The sequence below is a fragment of the Pempheris klunzingeri genome, chromosome 6 (genome assembly GCF_042242105.1).
Source record: "Pempheris klunzingeri isolate RE-2024b chromosome 6, fPemKlu1.hap1, whole genome shotgun sequence".
NCBI classification, from domain to species: Eukaryota; Metazoa; Chordata; class Actinopteri; order Acropomatiformes; family Pempheridae; genus Pempheris; species Pempheris klunzingeri.
This window is the reverse complement of record NC_092017.1, coordinates 205,999-224,365: the sequence shown is the minus strand read 5'-3', so window position 1 is coordinate 224,365 and position 18,367 is coordinate 205,999. Positions and strand designations below refer to the sequence as shown.

The following is an 18,367-nucleotide window of genomic DNA, read 5'->3' as shown; positions in this document are numbered from 1 at the left end:
CAATTTACTGTGGTCAAATACAAGGTTTCAGTCGTTTTTGTCTGTTAATCAACCACTTTGGACTGCTTCACCCTGGAAAAATAGTCCGTTCTGAAAAAGCATTCACACAGGTACAACAGGCTGCCAACATTTCTCTCGTGCAAAGATAACAGATTGTATTCTGACATGTGTTTTTTTCCTTCGGTATCTGGCTCATACTCATTAGCTGCACATCAGAAACAAATGGGAACTGTGCAGTGCTGCTGCTCTGTTTGGGAGAATTTGCTGAAACACTGATCCGATGTTCTGGTGAATGTTAGGAAACGCACAGTCTTCTTCAGCCTTTTCAAATAATTTATTGCTGTGTTCAATGACTGTATATGTGACAATATTACACTGCTGTAGGTAAAAGTGACACTGTATTCATAGTAATATAGTGAGTGTGATAGGGTGAGTATTTTTATTGTCATACAAAAATATTTGCTATCTTTAAAAAAACAAAAAAAAACAGGAATGGACTGAAGTAGCAGCTGCGTGGGTTGAAGCTTCAAATATGTTGAAATTCTGTTTGGAATATTTCACTCATAGCACATGGCAGAAGAATAACATAAAAATTCCAAAACCTCACCGGCTGCGCATTTGTCACCTTTCAGCATGTGAATGAATTGAGAGCCGTGCTGGGAATTGAGTACTCTCTCTTATTTAGATAATTTATCACTACTGAGCATTTACTGCGTCAAGTTACAATCCTTAAGATTTCTGGACTGCTGGAACTGATGGTAACAGCAAGTGTGATTTAATATTTAAAGTTAATTTCAAAATGGCACACATGTTGATCACTGGGAAGCTAACATGCTCTGAGGGGGTCTTTTGGAGCGCCCCAAAAAACTTGCAGGGTCCACACATGACGAAAGTCTGTGTTCGGCATTAAGATAAAATATGTGCATCACTGTGCGTTTTTGCTTTTCTAGTGAATCCCTGGTGCGTTGATAATTGATTTGTAATCCTCCCAAAGAGGATTCACTGACAGTAACAATAAAAACTGCTACTGTACATAGTAGCACAATGACCTGCTAAATATGCAACACATAAACTGTGTTCATTATCTTGAATGTGAGCATTTTAAGGATTGTAACCTGAAAGCTTCTCAGATGTGACATTTTGCTGTTTTGCTATCCTTGAGATTTCTGGTCTGTTGAACTGACAAAATAAGCTTTTAAAAAAGATCCCTTCAGGCTTGTGGGCAGCTTGTCAAAAATGGCATGCTCACCACAAGCCCGAAATTGATAATGGAAGTGAATTGCAGCCCTAGTTGAGAAGGTTTGTTGCAGTATTTCACACAATAGTATGAGATGACTCGGGCTTTGTTGCTTCCAGTGGGAATCAGACTGCTTATCTTGTCAGCTTTGGTGTCAAACAAAACTGTTTCACAGTATTTCTAGAATCACTTTTTGAAGCCAGGGAGAAGGCAGCATTCATCAAAAAAAAAAAAAAAATCATTCAGTGTGAACAACACCTGCTCAAATTGATGGTATTGTATCTGAAAGATTTTTATGGGAAAATTCACACTGGCTGTTGTGGATGCATTTTTTTTTTTTAGAATAAAGAGACAATTAGATGACAGATGTTGCACGTAAACAGTCAAAAACAAATATTAGCTCAGCTACATAAAGATATGTTTTACTAACCAGCCCAAAAATGGAAATTACTGTTCCTTTATCCGGTATCCTGCACCAGAAATGTGTAAGTGCCACTCAGCACAACACAATAATGGACCTGGGAAATGAAATTCACAGGCTCATTCCCATTTAAAAGCCCTTTCTGTCCTTGACACAATACAGTCCAATTTAATTGAGTGTCTCTTATGTTCCCTGCTCCTCCTGCATCACCTTATCACCTTCCATCTCATCTGTTTTAAAGGGGTCACCATTTCCTGTGCCGATGTCCAGCACTTGCAAGTTGGACAGGTGTGCGAAAGAGCTCTCATCCACGGTGTCCACAGACAGGCGGTTAAAACTGAAAAAGGAGAAAGGAGAGACAGTTGATCAAAACAGCCTTTTGATGACGAGGTTAAAAGCAAAAATCCTGACGTGCAGAGGAGACGGTTAACAGCAGGTGACATTTACAAATCACATCTGTCAGGATGATCGGGCATCACAGCTGCTGTCCACTCAGGGATCAGTACAGCTGGAGCCACGTGTTGGGCATGCATTCCACACTGAACTGCACCCACTCCTAGTCGAGTCAATCAAATGTAGCACAGTCGTTTCACTCACTTTACCTCAAAGCACTTGTGAAATACTTGGAATCAACTGCATCCACTATCAGTGCTGCTTGCATGTGTTTCCCATTAACTTTCACAACTAGCCATCATGCAATACACATGCAATTATTAAACACACATAAATCCTGACTTAGCAAGCATTCCAGCAGCTTCAAATTGGCTCAGGCCAAAGGCTCCCGTCTGTAGGGGGATTGTGGTGAAAGAAAAATACGAGGCAGCAGCTGATGTGAACAACACGAAGAGCACAACAGCCTGCACGGGGTCAAGACCCGTAAACACAAGACATAAAGCAACTAGGCTGAGGTCAGACTGAAAGCGAAAACAGAACAAAAGCCTTGAAAGCGCTCGCCAGAGACCTCTTTACCCTGCTGTCTGACTGCTGCTCTCTGCCTTCCTTGTGTGGGTATAAGCCTGCACTATGTGGAATAAACCAAAGTAGAAATTCTGCTGAATGCACACAAGTTAGAGGAGATGGAGAGATTAGATACCACACTGCACTACTCTGCAAAATGAACTCAGCTGGACTGTCTAACCCATAGTAAATTTAGTTGATTAGTAACAGACTGGGGATTTCAAGTTTATCACAAGGACCACTTGTATAACACCGAGACTATAATTTCAATGATTAAAAGAAAGTTTTGACAGTTTGAACTATGTTGTGAAATGTTGAAAGTAGGGTTTGAACTGTTGTTGCACTGTTGAATGAATAGTCAACACACACTCACTCATTATCTTGGCAAGAGTTAGATAAGAAGATTGATGCCTCTCTCGTGTGTTTACGGTAATTATGAAGCTTAAGAAGTCACTGGCCAAGAGATAGTCTGGCTCATAACTCCCAGAAAACCGCAAGGTGTCAGTTTTTTCACATTTCTTTGCACAAATTAAACAAACAAGATATAAGATGTCAAACAGTGAGTTTGCATACAGTACAACTCGCACAACTTTCCTATATTCAACATGCTCCTTTTAGAGATTGTGGGTTTTATGCAGTGCGTGTGATCTTCTCTCAGACACTTACACAAGTAAAAAAAAAAAGTCCAAGACACTCAACACTTTTCAATGTCACTAGACTCCCTCTGAGCTGAAACAGTGCTTTAAAAAGGAGAAAAGTATTCTGATGTACCTCCACCCGTTCGCAGCTGTCCTTCAGAGACTCACAGAGCAGTATAAACAAAAGCAACAATTTCCTCACCGCCATCGCACTTGCATAAGCGTTTCCTGAGTGGAGATCAATCCAAATGGAAAGACACTTATGTAAGGAGCCACCCACCACATCACCACAAGGCCCTGAGGATGGTGAAGAGTGTCAGTTCAAGACCTATGCCCTCCTGCATGTGTCAAGCAGCTTCTTTTAAGGAAAGTGGCTTGTGCAAACAAGATTCAAAACCTTTATTTGTCACATTCACAATTATACACAGTATAATGTGCAGTGAAATGTTTTGCAATCACGGAGGATGAATGGAGTGCGTGGAAAGAAAAACTAGGACTGACAATTAACAAGACTGAGTCTCGCTTACCGAAGGAAGATGCCTTTGATGTTCGGAGTGCCTTCAAATGCTGAAGCAGGAACACTGGAGATGCGGTTACTTTGCAGGTAGAGGTACTCCAGAGACTCAGGCAGGTCAGAGGGGATGTGTGACAGCTGGTTGCCAGACAGATCTAGAGTCTTAAGTTACAAGATGCATAATGATTAATAGACATAATGAAACATTTTCACTGATCTATGTGATAAATTATTATAAATAGGAAGAATTATTCCAAAATATGCTTTAGAAGTGTAGTAAATATCCCTTTTCCACTGCTGGAACCTAAAATATCAAAAGCGTAGCCATTGTCACAGGTTCTTCTTTTGCTTCCACTCTTCTCCATCTGCTCTGGGTATGAGTTTCCAGAACTAAATTTGTGAGCTACTCAGGAGGTGATGATGCACTATGCTGGCAAAAAGTTAATGAACTAATTTGAGACCAATATCCAGACTTCAGAATTTGCCACCACTGGTACGTACAGTTACCAGGAAATAGCCAAAGGCCACCTGAGAACTCAAAAGTCTGATACGTTTAGAGATCCAACCTTGCAGATACAGAGGCAATATAACACTTCATGGCACTGAAATGCACATTCCAGCTTTCAGGGGTTGCTGACAGTGCTGTTAATTATGATTAGTCGAACGGATGTGTCGTCACATCACAACGACGACGACTACAGCAAGCACATCATTCAGTGTCTGGAAGAAATGGGGATACAAAACAGAGCCAATGGTGCACAGAAAAAAATAGATTGAAAAACAGCTCTGACCAGCTTGTGCCTGCACCAGCAGTTCTCTGGACTAGCTTGCACCCACATACACTTTTTAGCAAGCTCCTCTGCTTCTACTGTGGAATTCATACACATGAAAATGATAAACCTGTTGGTACACATGCCAAATGGCCCAGATTGTGGAATACAGTGGAAGCTTCACAACATTCTTAAAGCCCAGCTTAGAGGTTATTATTTCTCTGCAGTGGGTTACAAAACGTCATGCAGTAATATCTGATCTGTTTCTTCCTCCCCCAGCCTACTCACTGTGAGTGCACTGAGCTCCATCCAGGCTCCCTGGTAGACTGAATTCAGTTTCAGCTGGTTTTCACTCAGGATGAGCTTCTGCAGCTTCTCCATGCCTGTCAGTGCTCTGTCTGGTATAGAGTTCAGCTGGTTGTTCTTCATTTCCAGCACCTTCAGGCTGCGAGGCAGACCCAGGGGCATGGAGTGAAAGCTGTTGCCCGACAGAACCAGGGTTTCCAGCATACGCAGCTTCCTGAAGGCCTCGCGGTGCAGCTTGGGGCTGGTCAGCTTGTTGTAGCTGAGGTTGAGTTCGGTCAGGGTGTACAGCAGGGTCAGGTCATTGCGGCCAATTTCGGAAATAGAGTTGTGGAGTAACATTAGGGTCTTGGCCCGTCTAGGCAAGCCCCTGGGAACCCGCTCCAGCAAGTTGTTGTACATATGGAGAGTGTGCAGCTTCTTTAAGCCCTAGAGAAAATGTACATTTACTGATCAAAAGGTGATTAACTGATCGGCAGAAGTTCAGTAAGTCTAAAGTTGTCAGATGCTAACAGCAACGCAGTTGAGCATATCACCTCTTCCAGTCTGTTTTTACAACTGAAAGTACAAAAAGGAATGCATGTTTGTACAGCTCAGGAATTCTCTGAATTGATCCAAATGAATATGAAATGAAATGAAATGAAATATACTTGGAAAGCAGCCGGGTGGATGGAACGGGAGCGGAGCTTGTTATTGTGGAGAAGTAAGTACTCGAGGTTTCGGACAGAAGTAAGAGCGTCTCCAGGGATGCTGTGGATGGAGTTCTTCTCCAGATGAAGCAACACTAGATTGCGGGGCAGACCCTTGGGGACAACGCTCAGGTTGTTATTTGACAAGTCCAGACACTCCAGGCTGCTCAGCTGGCTGCCAGGAGAGAAGGAGAGGAAGTCATCCAATCAGTTCTTTGATCCTGCACTCTGTGCTTTCTCTGAGGTGCTGCAGCATGAGAATTCACATAGTCTTTGGGGAACAGATGCCCATGTCTGGTAAACACTTGAAAGCATATAAATGCAATTATAAGCAAGGCAATCCACAAATTGGCAATGATACGAAGACGTTAGAATACTTTTATCCACCTGAAAGTCTCGTTGTCCATGCCCTCATTGCTGAGGAGGTTGTTCTGGAGGTACAGCTCTCTGAGGTTTGGCAAGTTGTCAAAGGCACCCACTGGGATTTTCTCCAGCTTGTTACTCTGTAACAACAGGATTAATCCTTATGTTACCACCATTACCACATTCATGAATGATAAGAAACAAGATGTATATCATCCACCTAACTTCCTAATGCGAACATAACCGGTGCTGGACCTTGAGATGAAGACGGAACAGGTTGGTGGGCAGGTTCTTTGGGACAACCCGCAGGAAGTTGCTGGACATGGTGATGATCTCCAGGTTGTCAGAACCGTTGAACATTTGATCAGGAAGCCCTGTGTCAGTCAGCTTGTTGTTATGGAGATACACAGACCTGGGAGCCATGATCAAGGGATATTGCTACATGTAAATGGACATAATTCCAAGAATATGGAGTACATTTACACAAACACACACATTCGTACCTCAGTTTTGGCTTATATCCAAATGTGTATGGATAGATCCTTGTAAGCTGATTAGCAGCAAAATCAGCACTAACCAAAGAGGGTGGTAAGACTTTTGGCGCATAGGTGAGCTGCAAGCACAAGAAAAGAAGCATGACAGAGATTGTTACAAAGGTTATAGGGAGGATGGGAATTTATTGTGTTATTAGGGGCGGTGGTAGAGTGGGTCGTCCCTCAATCAGAAGGTCAGACCATTTACCATTTACCATTGTTGGTACAAGAATAATGCATGTTCTCTCAAGGTGAAGGTAGAGTGACATTATAATAGCATGGTGAAAACTGCTAGGGAGGAGGCCAGCTTGGATGGAGAGTGTACAAAGTGTGATGCACTGACTTTTTATCTAGTGACATCACCAGGTAAGTATTTGTGTTCAGTGCTAAATACAGGAGATTAAGTTGATGACCAAGGTAAACATTATACCTATTAAACATCAGCATGCTATCATGCCATCTTGCTCAAAGCACTGATGTGCCTTAGTATAGTCTGATACAGCTAGTGGAGTAGCTGTAGACTCGTAGTTTTTAACCATGCACGATCACACACTGTCCATACCCTTAACCAAGTAGTCTTAACATTTTAACATTTTTATTGTTTGTAATGGGCATCGGGGTGTTTTGACTAAGACAATGACAAACTACCAATTTTGTGACTAAGGAATGAGAACTTGTTGCTTTTGTCTCATGCTTCCAATATTTGCTTTGGTTTTTTCCACTATCCTCTATACATGCCTGCAGACAGGCACTGTTCACAACCTTCATAACGTTGCTTCAATAAAAGCAAGGTTTTCCTGACTTTTGTCACTCCATCCACAATGAGTACTACATTGTACAACATAGCAGAGAATACAGACATCCGAGAAGCACTGGTGAGATTAGATGTTCATTTAGAGCTCTCTCCTTTATAACATGGGTTATGGATTAAAGCAGCATGGGTGTCTCTGAGGCTTAGTGAGCACTTAAAAATCCTCTATTCTTCCTGTATCCCGTTTGCCTATTCATCCCTGTGAAGGCACAAACAAATCTGTCCATCCTTTCTCTCTCGCTCTATGTCCAATAGGGTCAGTAACATTTTAGCTCTGACCAGCTGGCACAGCCATACTGGAAGTGATTACAAGCATAAGCTCGCACAGAGTGTATGAGAGGAGACTGCCACCCCTCTCTGCCAGCTGGCACTATGTCAATGTACCAGAAGAGAATAGGATAGAGCAAAATGATCATGAAATGGACAAAAAAAAAAAGGATACATTTCCCATTGCATCATGTAAACAGTTTTGGGGTCAGCATTGAGAACATTTGAAAGTCTGGTGTATGACTCACCTTGTTATTTGCCAAGTATAAATAAGCCAGCTGCTCAAGCATCTCAAAACCTTCATCTTCAAGGCCTATAAAAAGATTGCAAGTTAATTAACCTACCATCACAAGCCAATTAACAAGTATATAGCATATGTAGTTTTCATCAAACACATGGTTCATGGTTAAATGGCACAAGCTAAGGGAATATGCTCATTTGTTCAGCGTAGCTCAATCAATCAGTCAATCTATATTTATATAGCGCCAATTCATAACAACGTTACCTCAAGACGCTTTCCATAAAGAGCAGGTCAAGACCAAACTCTTTAATTAAGAGAGAGACCACAACGATTGAGGAATTCAACATGAAGGAGCAGCATCAGATATTATATACAACAACAATGACTTGTTGTCAGTGACTGGAGTTTATTAGTCGAAGCCAAGTGGTGTCTTGTGTTACCGTCCCAACACACGACATCAGCATTATTAACATCACCACTCATAACACAGGGACATTAATGCCTCTGATTGTCTTCATCTCGGTGTGAGTTAAATCAGGCCTGTATAAGCATTGTTTGTATGGCTAATAGCTCAGCAGTCACCTTACTTGCAAAAAGGAGTATTGCATCATTAAAGATTTTGTGGCTATCAGAGCCATGACATACGGTACAATATATCACTGCTAATTCATGTATACTTGGCTCAGATGAATTCGTACATGCACTGGCAATCATTTCTTCTAGGGGTGCAGTGGATACAAGAGGTGGACCCAGCCACCTGCTCTGGACTCTAAGAGAATATTTCAGTAAATGAACAGTAAATCCTCCTACCACTCCTATCTGGTAACGACAGAGAGCATTTTTCAAAACGTTGGCCAAAACACTGTGGGGGCAACTACACGGCAAGTTCAGAAGTCCACCCATGAGCCAGGTTCAAAAGGAGGCTGAAGAAGAGTTTTTAGCTGATGAACAGTCAGCTGGACTAAAGCAAGTATTTCTAAACTGAGGCCAGGCACACTGAGGAGTCCTTAAGTGGATTTCAGGAGAAATGTTCCCAGTTTGAAAATGTATTAAAAAGCCTTTTCAAACACATCTAGTCATTTCCTCTTTATACATACGCTCTAGCCTGGTACACAAACTCACCATATGGAGTCATCTCATATAAAATCATTTCAATGGAGGATTATGGTCCTGTGTTTGTCTATTAGGGTAACCATTGCAACAAGATGCTTACGCGGAGCTGCAGTTAGAGAGCATTAGCAACAGATAACAAGCCAGCAGTGGCCACCGCTGGCCAGAAAGACCAAAATCCACCAAGCTATCTGTTCATCTGCAAGCACTGCTGAATAATAATGACCAACTGGCAGTCAGCCACACCTCTATGGCAACAACAAAGGCCTAGCCAGCAGGAGCAAACAGCCGTTAGCAAGAGGTTTCACTTGTTTAGCCACTTGACCCACAACTACAGCTTGACGTTTACTTTAAAGACAAACAAAGATTTAATGAAGGCCAGAGGGAAGCAGGTTCTGATGTCCCAGTCAATTGCCCTCCATTTCCTGGATGTGACTATTGCCGGGAGCAAAGCCTGGCGTATACAACAGATAAATTAGGCAGCAGGCCACAGTCAGAAAAACACACTTTTCTCTGCCATTGTCGCGTGTATTTGAAAAGATTTTGTAAGTAAAACTCAGTATTGACACACACCACCCCGACCCCCCCTTTAAAAAACATCCCAGAGGCAGAGAAACTACTCATCAAACTAAAATCGCTCCAGTTGACAGTTAAATGCTGTTTGTTGCAGAACAACCTTGCAGACTCCCTGCCCTGTGGTGCACCAGCCTCCTGCTATGTGTTTAGGTGGTTTTCCCGTGTTTACCATCTGTAGTAAGCCAGTTGTTCTGAAGGTTCAGAGTCTCCAGCTGATGCAAATGGGAAATGTGCTCCACTGTTATCTCCTCGATTTTGTTGTTCTGCCATCAGGAGGAAAAACACAGACAGTAAACACAATGGCAGCCGGGAGACTTGCACTGGTTACACCATAGCATCAAAGCAGAATTACAAAATGTGGATGTGCATTCCTGTTAATGTCCGTATGTGTGTGTGTGTGTGTGTGCAGTTGCATGAGAGACCTGTAGAGAGAGCTGGCGGGTCTTGTAAGACAGCTCGGCGGGGAATTCTGTGAGGTCAACTCCGGCACAGTCCACCGCCCCCTCTGCTGTACAGCTGCAGTCTGTCGGACATTCGACCGGCTCAGATTTCGGCACCACTGTTGCGATGGTGGTCTCTTCCTCCTCCTCTTCCTCTGGTTCGAGAGGGGCCTGGCAACGCACCAACACCCAGGCCAAGAGCAGCACACTCAGGGCCTGCAGGATGGAATGCTTTGGAAAGGCCATGTCCACTGCTGAGCTCTCCTGTTGCACAAACACACGGATGGTAAAAACACCAGGTCACGGGGTGTTATGCTCCTTGAAGCAGGACCTTGTTGAAGCCAAAACCTGCTACTTTTTGGCCAATGAAGCAGAAGAAGGTGTTTTTTTTATACTTTGGGACTTTCTTAATTTGGTGTATGTAATTATTAGGGTGGGTTTGTGAGATGGACCACTAATGGGCTTTCAATGGAACTTTGTGGTCATGTCAGTCATTCAATCATCACAACTCAGTCTGGTCCTTACTACCTACATATTGCAGTCAGGTGATCATTTCATGATCTTGCTACAGATCACATTATTGTGTTAATTTCTACGAGTTCCTTGCGAGGCAACTTCACCGCACATCTAGTAGTTTCACAGCAGTCTTTCAGACACAACAGCCATGTCCAGTTCAGCACACAGCACAAGTAAAAGTTAGTTAGTCAGAGACGAAGAGAAACAGCAACAACCCCAATGGATCTGGAGAAAAGGTGACATCAAAGGAACTGAACTACCAGGACCGATATAACCTGGTGAAAGGAAGCAAGTTATTTCTGTCAAGGCTTCAGAGAGTCATTAAGGGTGAAATTCAGGTCAGCTACAGTGAAGCTCTGGAGCTTTTTTATAGCATCTTTCCCTGCCAGCTGACAGTTGATGTTTTAAAACCCAATTTAGTTCCCATCCGAGGTCCAAAACACCTGCAATGAGCTAGACACAAAGGACAGTTTGTGAGCAGCAGAAAGAAATGTTCTTCAACAGAGCTTTTGTGACGTTTATCTCGTGTCCAACACCTGTGGGCTCTGTGTGCAGGAGTTACCTCATCCCCACACAGGAAGCTGTGTGAGAGCAGGCCAGTGTTTGGGGTGGGGGGCGGGGGGGGATCCTAAACGGCACACTGGAGGGTGAGAAGACAAATCCTGCTTCAAGGTATTCTATGGTTACTTTAAAGGGGCACTGCACAGAATTTACATGTCACAAATCACTTTATGAGCCACAGGGGGGATTACTCTGTGAAAACAGCTGTTTAATGTCTTCTGTGGCTCTGGAGCCCACCAGGGGAGAAACCATAGAAAAAATACTTGTATCGAAATCTGTGTGCATGGGTTGCATTTTAGGGGAGAGATTTTGAAGTAAGATTTCTGGTTCTAATAACCGGAGTCAGAAAAATAGTGGAAATAGCCTGAACTTCATCATATGAATTATCCTTTAACAGTCAAGCACAGTGTCCGGTTTATACACAGGTCAATAGACTTTTGTCAGACATTGTGACATGACAGTAGTAAGAATAATAAAAGGTTGATTCCATTTAGCTGCTTCAGTTTCAGGGTCCTATTGTTCATGGTGCTGCCGCGGCTTAATGGAATACTTGAGTAGATCAGAGCTGATGACGAGTTCAAATGTGAGCTGTGAAAAAGACCTTTCACGTGCAGCACACAGGAGAGGACAGGTAGTAATCTATTATTTCAGTCAATTATGCCCCCAGCCTCCTCGGCCATGGGGGGGGTTGATCCCTAATGAAATGTCTCAACAACTATTGGATGGGTTGCTATAAAATTTGGTACAGATATTCATGATGCCAAGAGGGCATAGCCTACTGAAATTTGGTGATCCCCTAATTTTTCCTCTAGCGTCCTCAAACATCCCCCCTTTTTTCTACGACATGCTCCCCCTCCCCCCTAGGGCTCTATAGGAGAGGCAGAATAATTATTCAGATGACGTCACTTGAGTCATTTTTAATCTCAAACTGAGTTCTAATTAAAATCTCTGTGAAGTCACAATAAGGCTGTGTTACAAACTAGGGCAAGATGCAGGTCATTTCCCGGCAGTGAGGATGTAATAGGCTCGTTCTAGGTGAGATGAGTTCTAGATGAGTCAGGCCTGCGCAGAATCGATCACCGGCGATCACCACACAATGCATGCTGGTTAGATTTGTGTCCAGTTTCACGCTCTGACATCATGCACGCACCAGCTACGACAACCTCACGAGATCAAGGCAGCCGCAGTTTTTAGAACCAGGCGCTGCAGTTGCTCTCCATCGACTGCAAAACCCAGAGCATGATGGGAAATGCCCGTCTCTCGCCAGATCTAAGAGCTGATTGGCTGTTAGTTATGACCACAAAAACCCTGTTTGGTAGAAAATCAGAATTATCTGAGTAAAATTTAATCTGTTAACAAACATCCAGTGTGTGGTTTATAATGAGAAGGACAGAAGACAATGCCAGATGCACACACAGTCACACATGTGAAAAAATCTGTATAAAAAAGGTTATAGGACAGTTTTGTGATTTTCCTCCGTGCCACTGAAAGGAGCTGTGAGAATGTTTGGTCTGCAGCAATTCCATTTCTTAAATGTAGGAATCATATCATGTATAAACGACGGCGCCCTTACATACATTTTCTATGCGGGCTGAACTTATTCTATAAATTATAACCTCCACGGGTTAAAATCCCTCTCTGATTCTCTCCTCATTTATAACAGCAGCATCATTAAACAGATGAAAAGTACAACTGACAAACTTCTTCTTGTGATGAATCTAACAGGATGTAAATATTTCCTGTATAGTCCTGGAAGGCTGCTGGAAACTGTCCAACTTGACTGCAGCTGCCTCATCGTAATCGCTTTCCAGGCGAGGTGCAGCTCATCTTGAACCAGCTTAATTGATAGACACTTTAAGTTGCATTATGGGAAATGTAGAACCAAAGGTTTTTGAGATTGAGCCCTACTAGAGGCTAAAATTCAGGATATTTCACTTCTGCTGCCTAATTTTTTTTTTCTTTAATCCCTTTCAACTGCCCCAGCTGTATGGAAATGTAATACTAAATCACTGCAGCATCCCTTTAAAGACATGTGTCTGCTTACCACAATTTTATGTATCCACCAGCACTGTTCTGTCCCTTGTAGGGCCATTTCTACCTCTACCTACAGCTGTATCGCCACGAATGTGTTGAAGTGAATGAGGGTTTGCATCGTTTACACACCAGGCCAACAACAAAAAGGCTGCCGGCTGTGCCCCCCCCTTCTCTGCTGTGTCTGAAGCTTCAGTCCTCACCAACTGCAAGGTGAGAAAAAAGAACAGAAGCATCACCCATGACAGCCCACTCTCCGTGCTTGTTAAATATGATTTTAGTCTTTTGTGACTGTCAGCCATGTTTATGTGAGGCTCGTCGGTGAAGCCAAGAAAAAGCCCTCTGAACATCTTCACCAGTGTCGGTAGAAATATTATTCCAAATGGGCACTCAAGGCAGCTCCAAAGGCAAACCTCTGACAGCCACGCGTTAGAGATAGACTGTGGCAAACATATACGCAAGTGCACACACACTCAGATTCCAGACAGCAGCATGCATACACCCACAGCAAATGAAAAATAAAAGCCTGTGCACTCTCCTGCACTTATTGTAGAGTGTCGACCCTGGCTAGAGCAAAAGCATGATACCATCCAGGGGCCAGAGAGGAGTTTAAAGCCTTCACATATCAACAGCACTCTCTTGTTACACTATAATTTAGAAACTTAAGAAAAGAGTCGGCTTTATTAGCAAGAGATGCTGAGCATTTTAAAAGTCATCATCTTGCTTTCATGCTCCTCAGCTCTTCGTCAGATGAACAGAGATGGCGAGGTGGCTTCACTGCACTGCCGAGTAGTCTGCCAGAACTGTCATGCACGCATGAATGACACTGGCACCTAAAGCTCAGTCTAATGTCTATATAACAGAGCAGCCACCCATAAAACATGCAGCAGTAAAGTCTGCAAAAGCAACCTTCTGGTCCACTACTTTACCTCTTCCGACCAACGTTTGCTGAAACGCACTGAAGTCTGACGTCCAGTCCAAACACAGGCTGTCCCATAGCAGGCGAGGAGTCGCACAGCCACTCCAGATACCCTCCAGATGTGAGAGAGATGTGGGAGTGGGAAAGGGAAAGCTAGGAGAAAGAAAAGGAAGGGAGTGAGTAAGAGAGACAGCTCTGACCTGAACGGGAGCCAAAAACACAAATTCTTTCCTTTTTTCTCATATTTTTTCCAAGAATGGGTTTTTTTCCCTCAACGTAGCAGGTCTGTCCAGTTGTGTGTAATAACTTTGTGTCGTGTGAAGTTGGATTGGTGGAGTTTGTTAAGCTTTCGTCTTTGTTAAGCTTTCTAATCCCATATGTGAGATTACTATCATAACCTTGGAATCAGAGGCCTGATCACCTCAAACAGATACGGTGGGTATATGTAGGATAGGTCTCACCAGATCTTGAAATTACTGGCGTGTTACTGAGCTGAAAATAAAAATCTTTGCCTCTATTTGTTAGCATGTTCTGAGATAACTTTCATTAAGGAAGAGACAGTAATAAATGAAAAAGTGGAAGAGTAGCGTGCCAAAAAGGGGCGACAGGATATGATCTAATGTCCCACGTGTTCCTAGATTAGGCCCCTTTTTCAACAAACCCAGATACAGCGTGTCAACATCTGCTACCATACAGTGCATTAGCACAGTTCATTGAACTTCATGTGCAAGACCTTTGGGATCATTCATCACCATGGGAAGTCAAAGTGTGTATGTGGAAAACAAAGTTTTTCACATACACACCTGATTTCTTACCTTCTTCTAAAAAACAATTCCTACAATCTGTGTGTGAGCAACAATCTCATCACCACCAAAAATAATCATGTTATTAAATGTTGAAAATGTCACATTATACTGTAGTAGGTAGCTTATGTAGCTTAGCTTAACATTAGGACTGGAAACAGCATGGTGTGGCTCAATGAGGATAATCATGGGTGAATTACGTGGCACTCACGCCAAAAAAAAGTTTCAGGCTTTCTGGTTAGATTCTGGGTTATGTGGCCAATATGCGCAGTAATGTTTATCCCATCATGCCTCTGGCCCAGACGCACCGGTTAATGGCTTGTACCTCCGCGGTGATGTCGTTCAGCAGAAGAAAAAAAAAGAAAGTTGTACAAAGATTAAACCCCATGGCTTGAAATGACATGAGAGTGGTATGGAACTAAGGATGTAAATTGGTAAATTATTTTCATACTGATGTTCAATAACGTGCTCTGTCCCTATCAAACAAACAAATAGAGAAAATATTCCTTTGATTTTGATACACTTTGCTGTTAGATAGGCCCATACTCTGTGCATGTGTGCTATTGCTAGCTATAGCACAGCTTTGGTATTGGTCTTCAAAGCTAACAGCTAAAAAACAGAAAGCTGAGAGAACACATTTTCTTCTTATATTCTGTGGGACAGACATCTGAGTTTCTAGCAGGCTCTTTGGCTTAAATGATAAACCTCAAGGGGCCCAAAGGTAAGGCAGTAGAATATTTCTGTTGACCTCTTCACACGGCCAATTTAACTGCTTTTGTCCCCGGTTTAAAAAGCAGCTTCCATGTACACGTGGTTTAGAGGCCAATTTTGAATTGATGTAGAAAAGAAAAGGTTTTTTTTCCAGAGTCCCTCGTTTTCCCACACATTTCCTGTAATTAGCTAATCATTTCTCAGAAAGCAGCAGGTATTTAACTGTTAATTCTTTGGATGTTTCTGCAAAAAGGTCACGTGATCTATTACCAATCATGAGGCACGCTGACATTGTTCATTTGCCACGATTTAAAAAAAAGTCAAACCCAGTGACATAACAGAAACCTGTGTTTGCTCTCCCATCTCACAGACAAACCTCCGAGAGACTGAGTTGCTCCATTCCAGACGAGGATTTGAAGATTGCCTTTAACGTCAGGTTTACCACATCTACAAACTGTGCTCCTTCCCCACTGATTTACATTATTATCTGTGTAGTGTTTTTAAAAACTGAAACTGAAAAGAATGTTTTTATCAAGTGCATCTGGACCCAATACTGAGCAATGGTACTGAATCTTCTAGAATAGGCCTTTAGTATTTTTGTCCGACAATATAAATCACCCTCTTAAACCTATTTGTGCTGGAACTGCAGACATGAATGAAGACAGTGATGAATGCTCGGACTGGGGTGGAAGATGCTTGGTCCCTTGCGAGAAGTCCGAAGAGGTTTTGCGAGACTCACTAATCACAAGCCTGCTGAGCAGCCGTTTTCAGAGACAGACCTCGGTTTGTAGCCTTGAATCCCCTCCTGAAACGGGAGAAAAAAAAACACTCTGATCCATGTTCTCGTTATTACTCATCCCTGTTTTTTGGCAGGCTGTTCCCCTCAGAGGGTCTCTGGTCACCGCTACATGTTTTTAATAAGTTTCCACTGGTTTGGTGGGACGTGTTCACAGCGCTTCCTCAGAGCAGCGGCCCTTCCAACACATTCATTTCGCAACAGTTATGAACAGGTTGCAGATTCTTGTGCTTCGTGTCATTATCCAGGAGGCTGCACAGACCAGCAGGGATCATGGGAGCTATTGTAACGATCAGTAGAGAATCGTGTGGCCTCTGATCTTGTTTTTTAACTTACCTACACGGTGTTAAAACACAGCCACGTAGTCATACGTCCACAGCATGGAAATGCTTTGTTTACCATCTGTCAGTTACAGCTGCGATATTGTCTCCTCACAGCACACAGCTGTCTGGATTTTATAAACTAACACTTTTCACCTTTTGCTTGGACAAACTACGTTCCACTGAGCGCTGCTCTTCGAAGGGAAAAGTGAACCGAGGCTTGGCGTCCCACCCGGAGTACGCCTGTGATGTAAAAAGTCTCTTTTTGACAGCCTGCCAATCCTACAAGAGTGACATTGATTATCTGTGTCACATTCGCAGCACGCACTCTATAGGTTTGTCTAATACAGTGGGGCAAAAAAGTATTTAGTCAGCCACCAATTGTGCAAGTTCTCCCACTTAAAAAGATGAGAGAGGCCTGTAATTTTCATCATAGGTACACTTCAACTATGAGAGACAAAATGAGAAAAAAAAAATCCAGAAAATCACATTGTCTGATTTTTAAAGAATTTATTTGCAAATTATGGTGGAAAATAAGTATTTGGTCAATAGCAAAAGTTCATCTCAATACTTTGTTATATACCCTTTGTTGGCAATGACAGAGGTCAAACGTTTTCTGTAAGTCTTCACAAGGTTTTCACACACTGGTGCTGGTATTTTGGCCCATTCCTCCATGCAGATCTCCTCTAGAGCAGTGATGTTTTGGGGCTGTCGCTGGGCAACACGGACTTTCAACTCCCTCCAAAGATTTTCTATGGGGTTGAGATCTGGAGACTGGCTAGGCCACTCCAGGACCTTGAAATGCTTCTTACAAAGCCACTCCTTCGTTGCCCGGGCGGTGTGTTTGGGATCATTGTCATGCTGAAAGACCCAGCCACATTTCATCTTCAATGCCCTTGCTGATGGAAGGAGGTTTTCACTCAAAATCTCACGATACATGGCCCCATTCATTCTTTCCTTTACACGGATCAGTCGTCCTGGTCCCTTTTCAGATAAACAGCCCCAAAGCATGATGTTTCCACCCCCATGCTTCACAGTAGGTATGGTGTTCTTTGGATGCAACTCAGCATTCTTTCTCCTCCAAACACGACAAGTTGGGTTTTTACCAAAAAGTTCTATTTTGGTTTCATCTGACCATATGACTCCCAATCCTCTTCTGGATCATCCAAATGCTCTCTAGCAAACTTCAGATGGGCCTGGACATGTACTGGCTTAAGCAGGGGGACACGTCTGGCACTGCAGGATTTGAGTCCCTGGCGGCGTAGTGTGTTACTGATGGTAGCCTTTGTTACTTTGGTCCCAGCTCTCTGCAGGTCATTCACTAGGTCCCCCCGTGTGGTTCTGGGATTTTTGCTCACTGTTCTTGTGATCATTTTGACCCCACGGGGTGAGATCTTGCGTGGAGCCCCAGATGGAGGGAGATTATCAGTGGTCTTGTATGTCTTCCATTTTCTAATAATTGCTCCTACAGTTGATTTCTTCACACCAAGCTGCTTACCTATTGCAGATTCAGTCTTCCCAGCCTGGTGCAGGTCTACAATTTTGTTTCTGGTGTCCTTTGACAGCTCTTTGGTCTTGGCCATAGTGGAGTTTGGAGTGTGACTGTTTGAGGTTGTGGACAGGTGTCTTTTATACTGATGACGAGTTCAAACAGGTGCCATTAATACAGGTAACGAGTGGAGGACAGAGGAGCCTATTAAGAAGAAGCTACAGGTCTGTGAGAGCCAGAAATCTTGCTTGTTTGTAGGTGACCAAATACTTATTTTACCGAGGAATTTACCAATTAATTCATTAAAAATCCTACAATGTGATTTCCTGGATTCTTTCCCCCCATTCTGTC

At 43.0% G+C, this 18,367-nt stretch overlaps 1 protein-coding gene across 2 annotated transcripts; it reads right to left on the bottom strand.

Annotated features, from left to right (window-relative positions):
* Nucleotides 1-14,021, bottom strand: podn (podocan). 2 transcript variants are annotated; one of them, XM_070832849.1, is made up of 11 exons: nt 13,938-14,021; nt 9,853-10,134; nt 9,600-9,693; nt 7,752-7,816; nt 6,396-6,505; nt 6,148-6,304; nt 5,917-6,032; nt 5,491-5,704; nt 4,826-5,269; nt 3,781-3,929; nt 1-1,995 (listed from the first exon to the last, which is right to left on the bottom strand). In XM_070832849.1, the coding sequence occupies exons 2-11, from the start codon at nt 10,114-10,116 to the stop codon at nt 1,842-1,844; spliced, it is 1,767 nt and encodes a 588-aa protein (XP_070688950.1). In that variant the 5' UTR covers nt 10,117-10,134; nt 13,938-14,021; the 3' UTR covers nt 1-1,841. The 2 variants fall into 2 exon arrangements, with proteins under 2 accessions (XP_070688950.1, XP_070688949.1); XM_070832848.1 differs by having other exon boundaries at nt 13,908-13,987.
* Between the last annotated feature and the right edge of the window lie 4,346 nt (nt 14,022-18,367).